Raw genomic sequence first — 15,876 nt, forward strand, 5'->3', positions numbered from 1 at the left:
GGCTCTGACTCTCATCCAGATTACTGTCTCTTGAATGGAGGAAGAATCAGGAAGGTGGGTTTGGGAATGGAAGTAACTTGGGCGGGCGACGCAGAGAAACAACTAGGATTTTTTTATTTAATTATATATAATATATTTAAAACAGGCTACATGAGATACTTGAACACCAAATATAAAGTTCGAGCTCAATTTTATAATCAAGCTACTCGAGTTCGACTTGAGCTCGGTCAAAATTTTATAATCAAGCTACTCGAGTTCGACTTGAGCTCGGTCAAATTGAGTTTTAGTCGAGCTTTCATCGAGCTACTTATGAAAAACTTGACTCTTAACTCGTTTATACCCTAGGTACATGTATCTCTCTACTTGGTTCTTTCCAAAGACAAACATTGGATAACTTAAAAAAAAAAAAAAGCTAAAGTGAATTATTGAATGGGATAAAAGTGGTAGGTATTATGGTAGATATACTGAAATTAGACAAACACTTAGTCCATTTTCTAAGTTTCTTCATAAATATGAGATTGTTTCCCATTACTCCATCCAGATTAAAAATTCGGATTAAAAATTCTAGAGGGATAAAGATAATCTTATGAAATTTTACTTAAATGATTGATTGTGAACAAACCATAACTCAAAAACTGTTTGGTTCTATCATTATTGTAGTCCACAATCTACAAGTTATGTTTACAGACTTTTCGCAAATTCAAAACATAAATGACACTTTTGGATGTAATAAAAAATGCAGGAAAATTGTGGAAATTAATTGAATGTATTCCCTAACTATGCGATTAAAAATTGATTTTAGACATTGGAATTTCATTTATTCTTTTGGGATTTTTTATTTTGCTATACCTTATATCCCTCTATTTCACATCATATCTTTTATGACTGTGTAACTAGAAACATGTTAGGGATATAATGGTTTAAAATGAGATCCGTGATAGGATGAGAACCTTCAAACTTTAGATGAATGCTAAAACTTGGAATAACTTACAAAATAAAATCTAAACACTTTATTTACAAAAATGTCGGAAGGTTTAAGTAAATAATCTCGTATACAGTATAGGTTTTCAGATCAAAGTCCAAATTAACATTCAATGCCATTTTTACGAAAATATTAAGAATTATAGCAATATGATATGTATGTTCCTAGAATGAAAATGTCCTAATGAACTTGTCACAATGACAGTACAATAAGTCATCAACTTTGTGAGATGGAGGCCAATCTTTAATTTTGAAAATTTTAGATCACCAAATATCATATCTTCTACAAAATAATCCTTGAAAAGTTACGAGTATTTATTTCCATCAATAAATACAAATATAAAAATAAAAACATAGAAAATCAGCATAAATTCTATATCGGTTTGACATTAAAAATTAATTACATACGTTTTAGTTTAATAGACCAGCCTCATAAACAATGTAAAAACTGAATGACTATATATAAAAATAAAAGATTTTGTTGAAAAAAAATCTACAATAAAATATTAAAGCTTCCTAGGAAGAGGAAGATAATTTTGGACTATTTAACCAATCAATCACAATTCTAAAAGAAGATTAGAGATGACAATAGGAACGATTTCATTATAGTTCTTTGTATGTTAAATTATGTTTGCAATTTTTTATGTTCTATTTCCAAAAGGACCTTGCTCTGTCCCACGTGTCGGCTTAAACGGGTCTGTCTCTATTTTAAACGATTGGCCATATTTGAAAATGTGTTTTTACATTTGTTTTGGTGGAATAAACCAAGTCCTAAGAATGCTTCTATGTTATAAGCATATTTCTACCCTAAATGCAGGGGACTACATCTGTCCATCTGCTCCTAAAACGCATCTGGTTCTTCATAGAGAATGATAAGAAAATGTTAACACACCTATAGGACGAGGAGGGCAGAATGTGGCACAAGCTGAAATAATTCAAAAAATAATAATCAAGGTTAGCACATTAAATAATGATAAGATAATATACAAGGATCATTAGACAATTTATTTCACAATTTGAGGAGTTAAGAAACAGAGGTTATGCACAGAAATAAAATGCCAAAATCATGAAAATGAATGAATCAATCATATGCCCAAACCAATGCATATTTTCACCTTCCATAACAACAGAAGATTTGTTTGTAATGGTTAAATATATAATACTTAATTAATTTAAGAATATATATATTTATAATTAATTATTTTACAACTGAAACCATATGTTTTAATTATAATTAATTTTTAAATAATATCATTAATTAATTTTATTAATTAAAACTATTTTTTTGTCCATTTTCTTTTTCAATATATATAATATTATCTTAGCATTATATATATATAATAAAAGAGAAGATAATTCCCTTTTTAAGTTTAGCGTTATTAAACAATGGTTATTGGCAACTCTTTTAAAGGATTTAGAATCGGCTTCATCCCTTAAGCAACGTTCATCATCTCTTTTGTAACATTACAGCTCGTATTTCTGAAATATCAAAACAACAAATTTCGATGGAGCAAACTACTAAATAGTTTAGCACAATAAAATTGTTTTAAGATTGTTAGATATCTTGTCTTTAAATAAACATAATATATATATATATATATATATATATATATATATAATGTTGTTACAAATAAATTAAATAAATAAAATATAAAGAAGAACGAAATCACCAAATACAATGTTATTCGAGACATATGCTTATCATATTTTTCTTAAAACAGTTTCACTGTCTCCCTTGTGCTGGAGCTTATCACATATGCCTGTCTCTCAGGGTACAACGAATATAATAGTGATTCAGCACCAAAATCACTACGCAACGAACTTGATAAAGTACATGAACTATTACCGGGTTTCAACGGAAAATATCGAACGAAGAACTTGGAAAACACTCACAAAATAAGAAAATGACTTTTGGAATTCTAAAGTGAGAAAATAATCAATGATGAAGTGATATGAAATGAATAATGAATGAGTATATATTATTGAGAATTAAACTTTCAAATAAAACCATCCAAATGTTTATTAACAATAAATATTACTCTTTCATTTATTAATTAGTCAATAACTAAATAACATGTTTATACGATGATTTACAAAAATACAATGTGCTAGCTAATTGAAAAGTCCATACTTTAGCCAATTGGCTAATTAGCCAATTAAAGTTGAATGTTTATCTTAATCTTAAATTTTAATTTTCTATTTAGACATTAAATATTAATTAAACAATTAATATTTAGTTATAATTTGGATTAAATTCACCGTTAATTCACGTTTGAATTTGTGTGAATTTTATTTGATTTTATTTATTCACAATCTTATTTTCATTCATTAATAAAAAATTCCAACATTTTTTACTTACGAAAACGTTCGACTCGATTAACTGATAATTCACAATTCACATTCTTCTCGAATCTCGTGAAAATAGATGACAAATTAAAATGATAGATACAAGTGGAATACGATTTAATTTGTCGATATTTGATAAATTTTGTAACTTAACTTTGTTTCGAATATCGTAAAACGAGGCGATGAAACGTCACTCCTCGGAAGTTGTCTCGCTCAAATATAAGATTAGGAACTCAAAATAGGACTTAATAAAATATTATACTAATTTTGACATTTTTAAATTTGTCATCCAATTGGTTTAGAGGAAAATTTTGAAAGAAAAAGATTACTTGTAAAACTAGTTTTAAATTTTTTATTTTACTTAGTTATACTTGGGAAATGTCTCAACGCTTTATCCCTAGTCTCTATTATTTCAGCATTTGGTGAGCGAGGAGAAGAGATCTTTCAATTTAAAAACAGAGTTTGAAAACAGAGATGTGAATATGGATGGTATGATTGTTTTATTTGAATATTGATTTTAATAATTCCGGATGGATGTAGTTTTGTTTATTTCCAAAAAAAAATATTTATTTATTCAATGTCAAAAGGAAAACACAATATGATAGATATATTACTTATGCAAAACTTGATTAGAACTTTTAATTTTTAGAAAATCTATAATTATATTTTAGGAAACTTATACATATTTAGGAAATAGTGTTATAAACATATATACATATTTAGGAAATAGTGTTATAAACATATAATTTTAGAATATATAAGTTTCTATATATCTACTATATATGCATAAACTTTCATTGATTTTATTTGTGTTAGTTTTTATCATGGCTTCAGAAAATCATACAAGAAGTTCATCGGTACCTTCTTCAAGTCTTCGGGGAGGAAAATCACGAAAAAGAACAAACTATGATATTAGCATAACGATAGAAGGAAACAAAAACTGTAATAAACGGTCAAGGCTTTCGAGTAAAAAGGAGATGAATTCAGAGCACTTTCAGAAGAAGGTTAGAGATACAAACAACATCATGCTATTTCATTATTTAATCTTACTAATATCTTACGTTAAACTTCGTTTTTCAAGCAGAGAGATGAAAAGAAACCTATAAAGTGTCATCAATGTAAAAAGAATGACAGAAGCATTGTTATTCCTTGTACCAATTGTAGGCAAACTGTGTACTGTACTTATTGTATAAAAAAATGGTAAATTCTCATTCTTTCAAAAATGTACACTTGTTTTTTCCTATTTTTTCATGGGTTTTTTATATTCATATTAAATCAATGTGTTCTGACTTGGAATCGAACTTGAATCTTTGGTTTCTTAGGTACCCGAAATTGATGAAAGTAGATGTTTTCGAGCAATGCCCACTTTGTCGTGGAAACTGCAATTGCAATATTTGTTTGCAGTCAAGCGGTATCATTCAGGTTTATTTAGCTCTTTTTCTGTCCTGAAATATAAATTATAAAATTTCTTATCTATTGTGAATTTTATACTAGTAGTTAAAATAGTTTTCTAACTTTCAGACTTCCAAGAGGGATATCACTCACATGGAGAAAATTCACCATCTTCGTTACTTGATTAAGTTGCTCATTCCATATCTTAAACAAATTAATGAAGAACATAATCAGGAGATTGAGATAGAGTCTATAATCCAGGGTAATTTCTTTCTTTCAAATTTAAAAGATAACTTCCTTCTTACCAACATTTTTTTTTACAGGGGTGTCATCAACTTCAGTTAATATAGAGAATTCTCCTTGTCGAAATGACGAACGTATATACTGGTAATAATTCCTCCTAACAAGATGAAGATTAAATTGATAATTAAGTAATAATCTCAATAATACTTTTTTCTTAAACAGTAATAATTGTTCAACTTCAATTGTTGACCTTCATCGAAGTTGTTCCGATTGTTCATACGAGCTATGCATAACTTGTTGTCGTGAGATTCGGGGAGGAGCTGGATTTGAAGTTGATGAAAGAATAGAAATTGAGTACCAAGATAAAGGTCCAAATTACATCCATGGAGGAGATCCAATGCCAAATATTCCAAATTTGGAGAATATTTTCAAGAAACATGTAGATATCAAATGGATTGCAAATGATGATATGAGTATTAATTGTGCTCCAAAGGTGATGGGGGGATGTAACAACAATTGTGCGCTAAAACTCAAATCTATTCTTCCAAAAGATTGGATTTTAGATCTAATAGATAAAGCAAGTGATATACTGAAGAATTGTGAAGGAGATGATATCATTCATAATAATATCGGAGAGGAAGACAGGCTAGGAAACGAAGATAACCACATGTATTATTTGGACTCAGCTGATACCCAAAAAAGGGAAAGTCTAGAACAATTCCAAAAACATTGGACGAAAGGTGAACCTGTAATTGTTCGCGATGTTCTTAACGAGACAAATGGGCTAAGTTGGGAGCCAATTGTTATGTGGCGTGCACTTTGTGAAAGTTTAGACAAGAGAATGACTTCCAATATGTCTAAAGTGAAGGCTATTGAGTGTTTAACTGGTTGCGAGGTTAGTTTATTAAACTAAGTCTTTTATCATTTCTAATGTCATGAAATGGTCGTAGAATTTGTACATATTATTTTTTGTATTAAGTTTTATTTGTTATTTGTAGGTGGATATAAATGCTCGTCATTTTTTTAAAGGTTATTTGGAAGGAAGAAGATACAATAATGGATGGCCTGAAATGCTTAAGCTTAAAGATTGGCCTCCATCAGACAAATTTGAGAACTTACTGCCACGTCACTACGACGAGTTTATCAGTGCGTTGCCATTTCAAGAGTATACGGATCCTAGGGATGGAATTTTAAACATTGCCGTAAAGATGCCATCAGATGTTCTAAAGCCGGACTTGGGTCCAAAAAGCTACATCGCTTATGGAATAACTGAAGAACTAGGAAGGGGAGATTCCGTAACAAAACTTCACCTTGATATGTCGGATGCGGTAAATATATTAACACATATAGCTGATAATTTGGAGGTGGATTATGAGCAACAATATGCAATCCAAACATTGAAGAAGATACATTGGGCTCAAGATTTAGAGGAAAATTGTATGTCGGATGCCACCGGAGATGAAGGTGTAACAAAAATCAAGGAAAGTGAAATTGAAACAAGAGAAAGAGGAGCTGCTTTGTGGGATATTTTCAGAAGGGAAGATGTTCCCAAATTAAAAGATTACCTTCTAAACCATTCTACTGAATTTAGACACATTTTAGGCTCTCCTGTTGAACAAGTTTTTCATCCAATTCACGATCATATATTCTATTTGACTATGGGTCACAAGCAAAAACTCAAACAGGAATATGGTTAGTATGTTCGAATTTTTTTTCTTATTAATTTAGTATATGCTTCAAACAATTTAAAATAATATAATTCAATTGTCATTTCAGGTGTAGAACCATGGACGTTTGAACAAAGACTTGGTGAAGCCGTATTTATTCCAGCTGGTTGCCCACATCAAGTAAGGAATTTAAAAGTAAGTTATCTCTATCTAATTTGTATCACTATTGAAATAATTTCTTAATATTTTATTTTGATTTTACAATTATAAAAAAGATTAAGATGTTTGATTATTTAAATAAATTATTAAATTTAAGTAAATTCTTGATTTTAAAAATTTATTATTGTTTGTATTATTTTTATGACTACAGTCATGCACAAAGGTTGCGGTAGATTTTGTTTCGCCCGAAAATATAAGTGAATGTATTCGATTGGGTGAAGAATTTAGACAACTCCCTAAATTTCATAGAGCTAAGGAGGATAAATTAGAGGTATATTTTTTTCTCTATAAAAAATTATATATTTCTAATAAAAAAAATTAACATCTTTTAAATTGCTTTTATTTCTCACTGCAGATTAGAAAAATGATAATTCATGCGATGGACAAAGCTATTCAAGATTACAAAAAGTTGACATCCCACAAATAAATAACTTTGAATGCTCTTACTACTATACCTTGTTTTGTACAACCAAGTGTTAACAGAATTTTATTTGAATTTATATTTTATTATTTCTTTTGTATTGATAAATGATTATTTCTAGTTAAAGTTCTCTCAATTTTATTGCTTATTCTATATTTGTGTTCACATATTAGTGAAAAATTATAAACTAACTAATAACAATTATTCAATTGCATAAGAAAATGATTTTCAAATGACCTCTTCAATCGTAGCTTCTTGACCCAAAATCTCACCCCATTTTATTACATGATAATTACTTACTATTTTACTTAATAATGAAGTATGAAAAGACTAATCGAATTTTATATATGTTTTGATAATTAATTATATAGTCGTTTTTATATTTCGATAAAACCAAATAAATCCGCAAAATAGAACCAATTAGTAATAAACAAACCTTCTTTATTCTTTATACTGTCGTTTAGGCTTCGTGGTGAAAATCCGAAAGAAAACGTTTAATTTTGTTCCAAAACAAATGGTAAACAATTTCTTTCAACTGCAAGATATCCATGAAACATATTTGTATTCTCTTGCACTATGTTTTTAATTCTTACGACAAAATGATGATTGTTAGACGTCATGAATACAAATTTTTTATGGTCTCTATTTCGGCGCCGGATCGACGAGTGGCGTTGACAGCTTTCTCATCCTTAAGGGTGGCGGCTGATCATAGAGTCCTTCAAACTGCACAAAGCTCCCCGATCGAGGCTTGGTCCATGAGAAATTCAACGGCTCAAGAAGGGCCAGTCCGATGATGGTTTGGTTGTGGAGGCTCTGACTCTCCTCCAGATTACAGTATCTTGAAGGAAGATGGAGGAAGGAGAAGAGATAGTGGATTGAGTCACTGTCTTTGGTCAATCTCATCGTTTCGACCGGTAGTGATTTGGAAGTAATTAGTAGGATTGAACTTTACTCCCTCTTATCTATCTTTGATGAGTCTTGTTCCAAGCACAATAGGATTTCTCACTTAGTTACAACTACTCGTATCAAATTTCTCTAGAATCTTAGAGACATAGTTCTTTTGACAAATATAAATGCACCTCGACTAACCTTCGTAACTTCACCTTCAACAGTGTACTTGTAACCTTTTGAATCGAGGGTACCGAGAGAAATAAGAGTTCTCTTTAAATCAAGAAAATGTCTCACATCATCAATTGTTCGAACAACTCTATCAAAAATCTTGATTTTTATTGTTTTTATACCCCACAACTTTGCATGATGAATTGTCTCTCATTAACACAACACATTTAGAAACTATATCAAATGTTGAAAACCAGTCCCGATTGGGACACATGATACGTACAACCAGAACCGAGTATCCATTCTTCTTGTAATCTCGCATCGCTAGCAAAACCCATGAGGAGTTCAATGTCTTCAACTTCGACAATACTAGATTCACCGAAATTTCCAATCTGCTTTTCAGTCGAATTACTCCCTCTTTCTTACATTTATTTTGTAGCTTACAACACTCAGATTTTATGTGACCTCCTTTATGTAGTAATTGCGAGTATTCCAAGTTTTTTTTCTTAACTTCGATCTATCTCTCTCATTACTTTTTGAACATTTTTCTTAGGTTTTTTCTCGAGCAATAAGGCCCTCTATTGGACAATCGAAATGACTAAAAAGATGTTTCATCTTCTCCTTAGAGAATAATGCATTATAAACATTATTATTTGTGATAATATCACGTGATAATATCACGACTAAATAACATAATATCACGAAGCATTATAAATGACGGGGGCAAAGAACACAACATAATTAAAGTTAAATATTCATCGTCATACTTGACTTCTAAGGCCTCCAAATCAGCAACAGTTTTTTAAATGCTGATAATTGCTCTTGTAGAATCATACTTTTAGACATACGATAAAAATATAAATTTTTGTTTCAAATGCAGTTTACTAGTAAGACTTTTCATCAAACATAGTTTTTCTAGCTTCAGTCATAACTCAGCAGTACAGGTCTCTTTCAGAACATCTTGTAAAATATTGTTTGACAGGTGTAGATGTATATTAGACATAGCCTTGCGATCTTTTCTCTTTTTCTCTTCTACTGTCCACAAACTGAGCATTTTATCAAACCTTAATAGAGCAAACTTCACATCTTTATCTATCATAAAAAAAATTCTGGTGTTGTGATCCAATAATAGAATACCATACTTCATACTTGACATCTCAAAAAATAGATAGTCTCAGAATAAAAAAAAAATTAAGGCTCGAAAAACAAAATATGAATATGAGACTAATCAATATAAAGAAGAGATAAAATATTAATCAAGAAAACACACAAATATCACAAGATTTGCGTGAAAAAAGAAAAATTCACTATGGTTAACCTGTTAAAATTTTATTTTATTTTATTACACCATGAACCTAAGCCTATATTCCGATCAAAACCCATCCGATCACCATAATTTAACATCTTTTATACAAAATTATTTTTGATTGAGTCAACTTGCTCTCCATTTTATGTATTATGATTCTATAATTCTGCTCTTAATCCCTATTAGGCCAATTTTAGGTATATAGAAGGTAAAGTCACTAATTTTGAATTAGGATTAAGATATAATATGTCATCTGTAATGGTTGCAATAGCTACGAAAGTATGATAAAAAAAAAAAAAGAGATTTTAAAGAAAAAAAATCTAACATGAATTCATGTGCTCCAACAGTTTCACACTTTTATAATACTTTTAACAATTTTTATAAATATAAAATAATAAATAAATATTAATAATTAACATTCCTGTGAAGCAACATCTTGCATTCGATCACTCTTATGTCACGTGTTATGGTTTTTTTAAGATATTGTTTTTCTTTTCAATTTTTAAGATTCTGTTTTCACTTTCTAAACGTATCATTTCAAACACTTTATTTTCAATTTTTAAGCTTTCTTTTCACAGTATTATTATATTTTAATTGTTTACTTCAACATGCCTTGCATTTGAAAATCAATTCATAAGAATTGCAACAATATCACACTAATTTATACAAAAAAAAAATGGCCACACTTCACACTTGTCACCACCAACAAAACTACAAAAACGTACATAAGAAAGAAAAAAAATAGCTAAAGAGAACATAAAACAATAGAGTAAAATTTATTTAATGATAAATAAATGAGGGAATTACTTGATATTACTTTTATAATCGTTTAAACCTAACTACCTGCATAAATATAAAAAACATTAAAAAAATAAATAAAACTATATACTATAATAAATAAATATTAATAATAAAATAAATTGTCCTTAACAATCCCAAAATACAAATTAATTTGTCCACCTCATGATTTATTGAGATTTTACTAAACCCTAAACTAAATATCCTATAATAAATAAATATTAATAATTAGATAAATTATCCTTAACAATTCCAAAATAAAAATTAATTTATCCATCTCATGATTTATTCAAATTGTTACCACATTAGATTTTTCAAATGTTAAACTTCTAATAACATGCATGCCTAAATCAAGATCAAAATCCACTTCACATTCTAACTATTTTATTTTCAAATATTCAAACCTTTTATCAATCCATCATAGCAATAAATGTCTTCATAACCATTACAAACAATAGTGGGAGATAGATGATCAACTTATTGAAATCCCATTGAATTATTGAAGAATCCTTTAGACAAATCATTAACCAAAATTGGAAAACTTAATTCACCAATCTCCCATTCTTTCAATGAATTACAATAAAATCTCAATTATACAAGCACATGTCATTTCCTTCTTCAACATGTAATTCAGACACTCCTCGGTTATTAAAGCAGCAGCAAATAAACACATGGAAATGTTTCTCTAAACCTGATATCTAGACAATAGACATGTAGTAATGATAATGTAAAGCGAAGATACAAGACAAGGGGAGAAAAACTATAACCGACATTCCAGTCCATTGCTATATCTAACCTTTCCTCCAATGAACATTGAATTTCATCGCACCAGATCAACTTTCAACGTCATCAAAAAGAGATGTAGATAACATCTAGATACCATTAATTTTTATATTTTTTGGAAGGACAGTTCATACATACTTAAAGCAAACAATGTTTTAGAGAGAGCAAGCAGGTAGGTAGGTAGGTTTCCAGTCATTGTTTATTGAGATGAGGTTTTTGTACACAGGTGAACAAGAAGAAGAGAAGAATCAACTCTACTACTAACAGAGAATTCTTCATATCATTCAGATTATTATATTCAACATTTGAAACCTCCACATGCAATTAGCCAGAGCAAGAGGATTAGGGCAAGAGTTGCACCAATTACCATCAACTTCATTTGGATGTTTTGCAGCCACATCTTTCGCCTCAGTTGTCTTCCTTGCCTCTGGAAACTATCAGCCTGAATGAAATGAAAACAACCAGCATAAAAATATGCTATAAATCTTACCAGAGAAACAACTGAGAAAGCTAGGAACCCAATCAAACTGATTTGGGCCCATTTGGAAAACTTTATGGAGCTAGATTTGGGTCTGAATCTGTTTGGATGAGAAACCGTAAACAAATTTATGAATACAAGTTAGGTTCCAGACCACTATCTCGTCTAAATCAACATTCGAATGAGATCCTTACGAAAAAAAGTGTTTCCAAGGAAATTTATCGACGTTTTATCATCCAAACCCAGATGCATCTCCAAAAAGTGTTTCCAGATGGACAATATTGATATCAAATAATTTCATATACCCAAAATAAGAGTTACAACTATTTGTTGGCTAATAAACTTGAATAATGAATATCAATAATTACCCGCTCTTAATTAATAATATTATCGTTTAACTAAAAACAAGGAGGTCTTCACATAACATTGATTTTTGAAATTAAAGGTTTAGATGGATCATCCAACCTAATTACTAATGGTAGAAAACTGACTTCTTTTGTTATCAAATGTTAGAATGTTAGAAAACTTATCATTTGCTAAGGAATTATAGTGACAAGGAATGATTATTTTTATTAACTAATAACCTATTTTTTGCCCTTGATAATTTTGATCTTAACCATTAAATAAAAATATAATATATTATACACTTTCTCTATTTCAATTTTACTTGAATTTTTAAACACAAACTATTAACAGAATTGTTCAAGTATTAATTAGCTTTTTCTCGAAAAGAAAAAAAAAAGTATTTTATTAGTTGGAATTTTAATTATAGTCATATTTTATATATTTTTTGTCTGACATGAGGAGAAACAATATTATTTTAGAACATTCATAATGAATAGAAAGTTTTAAATTTCTTAATTTATAATAAAACTTTTTGGTATAGTGTAAAAGCTCAACATTGAAAAGAATGTCAATAGTAAAGATTTTATCAAAAGATTATGTGATACTCCACATTATAACTAAGGCTATGTATGGTTATAGTAGATTTGGATTTAGAACTAGGGATCAAATTTCAAATTCATTTATTGTTTGATGACTTAAAATATGGAATTGAAATTATAATTACAATGTGTGATTTTTAAGTTTAATTCCATTGTTGGAATTCTGTTCTTTATTTGGAATTGCAATTCTATGATTTCTCCAAACCTAGAATTGAATGGTAATGCAATTCTAATTCTTAGAGAACTTGAATTATAATTCCGATTCTAATTATGTCCATCCAAACATAGCCTAAAAGATCTAACTTCTTAATTATAAGGATAATATAATAAATTATATATTGTTCACAAAATCAGCTTAGGAAACAATATTTTGATATATTAGCAAAAACCAAATTAATGTATCACTAAACTGCAAATCTGCTAACATTTGCTAGTGGAAAAATGATCAGCCTTTATTATCCCCAATGACATTAATCTAATCCGACAAATTATTTTAATTGAGCAAGTAATTTGAGCCTTTCTAGCATGTTCGGTTTACTTCATCAACATAATTGTTCACTGTGATGTAGAATTCAAGATATATCACAAGAAAAATTACCTGGAATTGAAGGTTCTCAGTTTTATCCACCAAGAGTTCTATCTTTTCACCACGATCCAAAACCTATGCAGTAAAGATAATCATTTGTCAGCTAAATGCATTACTATTATCATTTTTTTAATATAATTTCCACGCCATAATAAGGGTAAGAAAAATAGGATTTAGTGAAGAAGAAATAAAGAAATTGAGAAAGGGATTGAAATAAGTATAAATCAAATAGGAAATTGATTCTCTGACTTGAATTATTCAACGTCACATATTGCCTTCATAGATATAGGCTTGGAAAGATAAAAGGATAAGATGAAAGTAAAACCCACTATAAACTCCATTAACTATCCTGACCTTAACATAATGCATTTATATTTATTAAGAAGATAAGGAGTCATGTCATTTCAATCATTCTGCAACATAACTAGAGAAGAATATCATTTCCCATCAATAACATAAAAACACCAAGTGGTTTACAGCTACACCATAAAGAAATCTAGAATTAGACTCAGAATATAGACCCCATTGCAACAAAATTATTACATCTAACAAGGGTTTAGCATTTTATCTGAAAAAGGAATACACTCAAATATTTATACTAAGATGGATGGAATGGAATATTTATACTACAATGCATTTTTTGTTTCTTTTGCTGAAATCACAGAAGCTATATACTATGATAGGAATATAATCCACCCGTCTTCAATCTAATTTCTTCAGATGTCCAAAGAGCTAGAGTGAATAGTAAAGTTAGGTTAACCATAAGTAATAAAACTGTTTGCGGAGAGTCCTATAAAAGCTTATCTGTAAAGGTCCAAACAGGTGCGGGTAATTATTCCTAGTTTTGGTTCCGTTAAAATGTTTTTGTTAAGTAACCAGCCAATTCGAGACTACTTTTCCTTTTGTCTTTCATTATGTGTGTAACATGGACAAATAAAGAGGACATGTGATGGTCCAACTTCATCCAATCCTTGAGGACAATAATTTTTGTAGATAATAATATTTATAAATAAAAATAAAGTTCAATAGATGTATGAACATTTGTTATCTCTTTCCTCTCGTCTGTTTCTCTTTTCTCTCATGCCCTGTCACCCGGTTTTGGTCTCTCCCTTAACCCTAAATTCTTCAATGGTTCGTGACATACTCTTAACCTGATAATTGAACACTGGCCTTATTTAGCAAGAAGTTGTTTTTAGAAATGTAGAAACCGTTTCTCAAAATTCAAATTAAAGTTATCATATATTGTCAACATCGTGTACAATAATTGTTTCTCAAATTAAAAATTAAAGCACTCATGTTCATTTTTAATTTTGAGATATGGTTTCTCCTTTTCCTTAACAGAGACTTGTAAAATAGGCTCATTCTTGTACACAAACTGTATAAAAAAGCAACAAATGACCTTTCACAAGACAAATCAACAAATACCTTCCAAAGGAAGGGTTAATATACTTTTTCATTTTGTGATAACAAGTGGACTTAACTTCAATAGAGAGCTTGCCTACTCTAGCAACACTAAGAAAGCAAAATGGCATACCTTTTCAATATTGTCCATCATTATCCCTTTCACTTCTGTTATTTGGGACTTTAATTTGGACAGCTTACTTATCTCATCAGGATGGTTCATACAGTATTGCATATGCTCTTTAAGCTTTGGCCTGTTTACCAAATTATAGCAAAAACAAATCAGCACATAATATGATCAATAGGTAACTAATATAAGACAATACAAACCCAAATTCTCTGTCCAGATTGTATGCAATACTAAATCGATCTTCAAACAAGTCATCCTCTTCATCATCCTCATCAGCCAGTGGATGTGGATCATCAGAATGTATACTTCCAGCATAGCGCTGTTTAAAGTCATCACGTACCCTCTCAAGAAACACAAAAGGAACACTCCTACCAACTGATTCATCCACAACAACTAGAAACACTGCAAACCAAAATAAGAATTCAACAAAAGAAAAAGGAACACGTTTGTTTTTTTATATAGAAGAATGCAGAATCAAATACCAAATCCATTGTCTGTGAGAAAGTTGAACGTGTAGCCATCACAAGAATACGTATATTTGCTGCTATTTGAAGGCAACTTCTGCAAGCACTGTACGGCTAGGGTACTGAAGTTACCAGAATATTGGGTATGCTCAGCCAGAACAACAGTTCCTTTTGCTACAAAGCTATAAATTAAACCTTTTTGACTCATCTCTCTCACCTATAATAGAATAAACATCAACGCTCAAAAGTACGATCATCTATCATTCCAAAAATATGAAATACTTGGTAGAGAATTCGTAGCTTGTATCAAATTAAAACTGAAAACAAAATCAAGACCTAAGACGGAAACAGAAGAGTTCAGGATTACCTCAACTATGTAAGAATTTGATAAGATGTGATCACAGTCGGAAACCAGCAATACGTCGAGGGAGAAGAAACCCTAATTATATATTGCGAAAGCTAAGCGGATTTGAACTTTCACAATCGATTCGTTTGCTTGGTGCAGAAGACTATAGAGGATCTAACTTGAATAAGGAAGTTTCGGATGACGACAATTGCAATGAGGAAGACGTGGAAAGATTAGTAATTATGCCCCTAAACTTATAGCTTAAGATAAACGTGACAGTAACAGTTTTTTTATCCTTTTCTTTGCTAGGAA

The 15,876-nt window shown here is 30.0% G+C and overlaps 2 protein-coding genes across 2 annotated transcripts; one reads left to right on the forward strand and one right to left on the reverse strand.

Moving 5' to 3' along the window:
* Positions 1–4,151: 4,151 nt before the first annotated feature.
* Positions 4,152–7,323, forward strand: LOC124944501 (lysine-specific demethylase JMJ25-like). The gene is made up of 10 exons (XM_047484770.1): positions 4,152–4,331; positions 4,412–4,527; positions 4,650–4,749; positions 4,849–4,981; positions 5,043–5,106; positions 5,185–5,857; positions 5,961–6,654; positions 6,739–6,824; positions 7,000–7,119; positions 7,204–7,323. Exons 1-10 carry the CDS (start codon positions 4,152–4,154, stop codon positions 7,273–7,275), a joined length of 2,238 nt encoding a protein of 745 aa, XP_047340726.1. The 3' UTR covers positions 7,276–7,323.
* Positions 7,324–11,292: 3,969 nt separating this feature from the next.
* LOC124919869 (vesicle-associated membrane protein 727) lies at positions 11,293–15,743 on the reverse strand. The gene is made up of 6 exons (XM_047460232.1): positions 15,586–15,743; positions 15,237–15,435; positions 14,955–15,156; positions 14,758–14,878; positions 13,236–13,298; positions 11,293–11,657 (listed from the first exon to the last, which is right to left on the reverse strand). Exons 2-6 carry the CDS (start codon positions 15,424–15,426, stop codon positions 11,514–11,516), a joined length of 720 nt encoding a protein of 239 aa, XP_047316188.1. The 5' UTR covers positions 15,427–15,435; positions 15,586–15,743; the 3' UTR covers positions 11,293–11,513.
* Positions 15,744–15,876: the final 133 nt, after the last annotated feature.

Source organism: Impatiens glandulifera, chromosome 1 (genome assembly GCF_907164915.1).
Source record: "Impatiens glandulifera chromosome 1, dImpGla2.1, whole genome shotgun sequence".
Taxonomy (NCBI): Eukaryota; Viridiplantae; Streptophyta; class Magnoliopsida; order Ericales; family Balsaminaceae; genus Impatiens; species Impatiens glandulifera.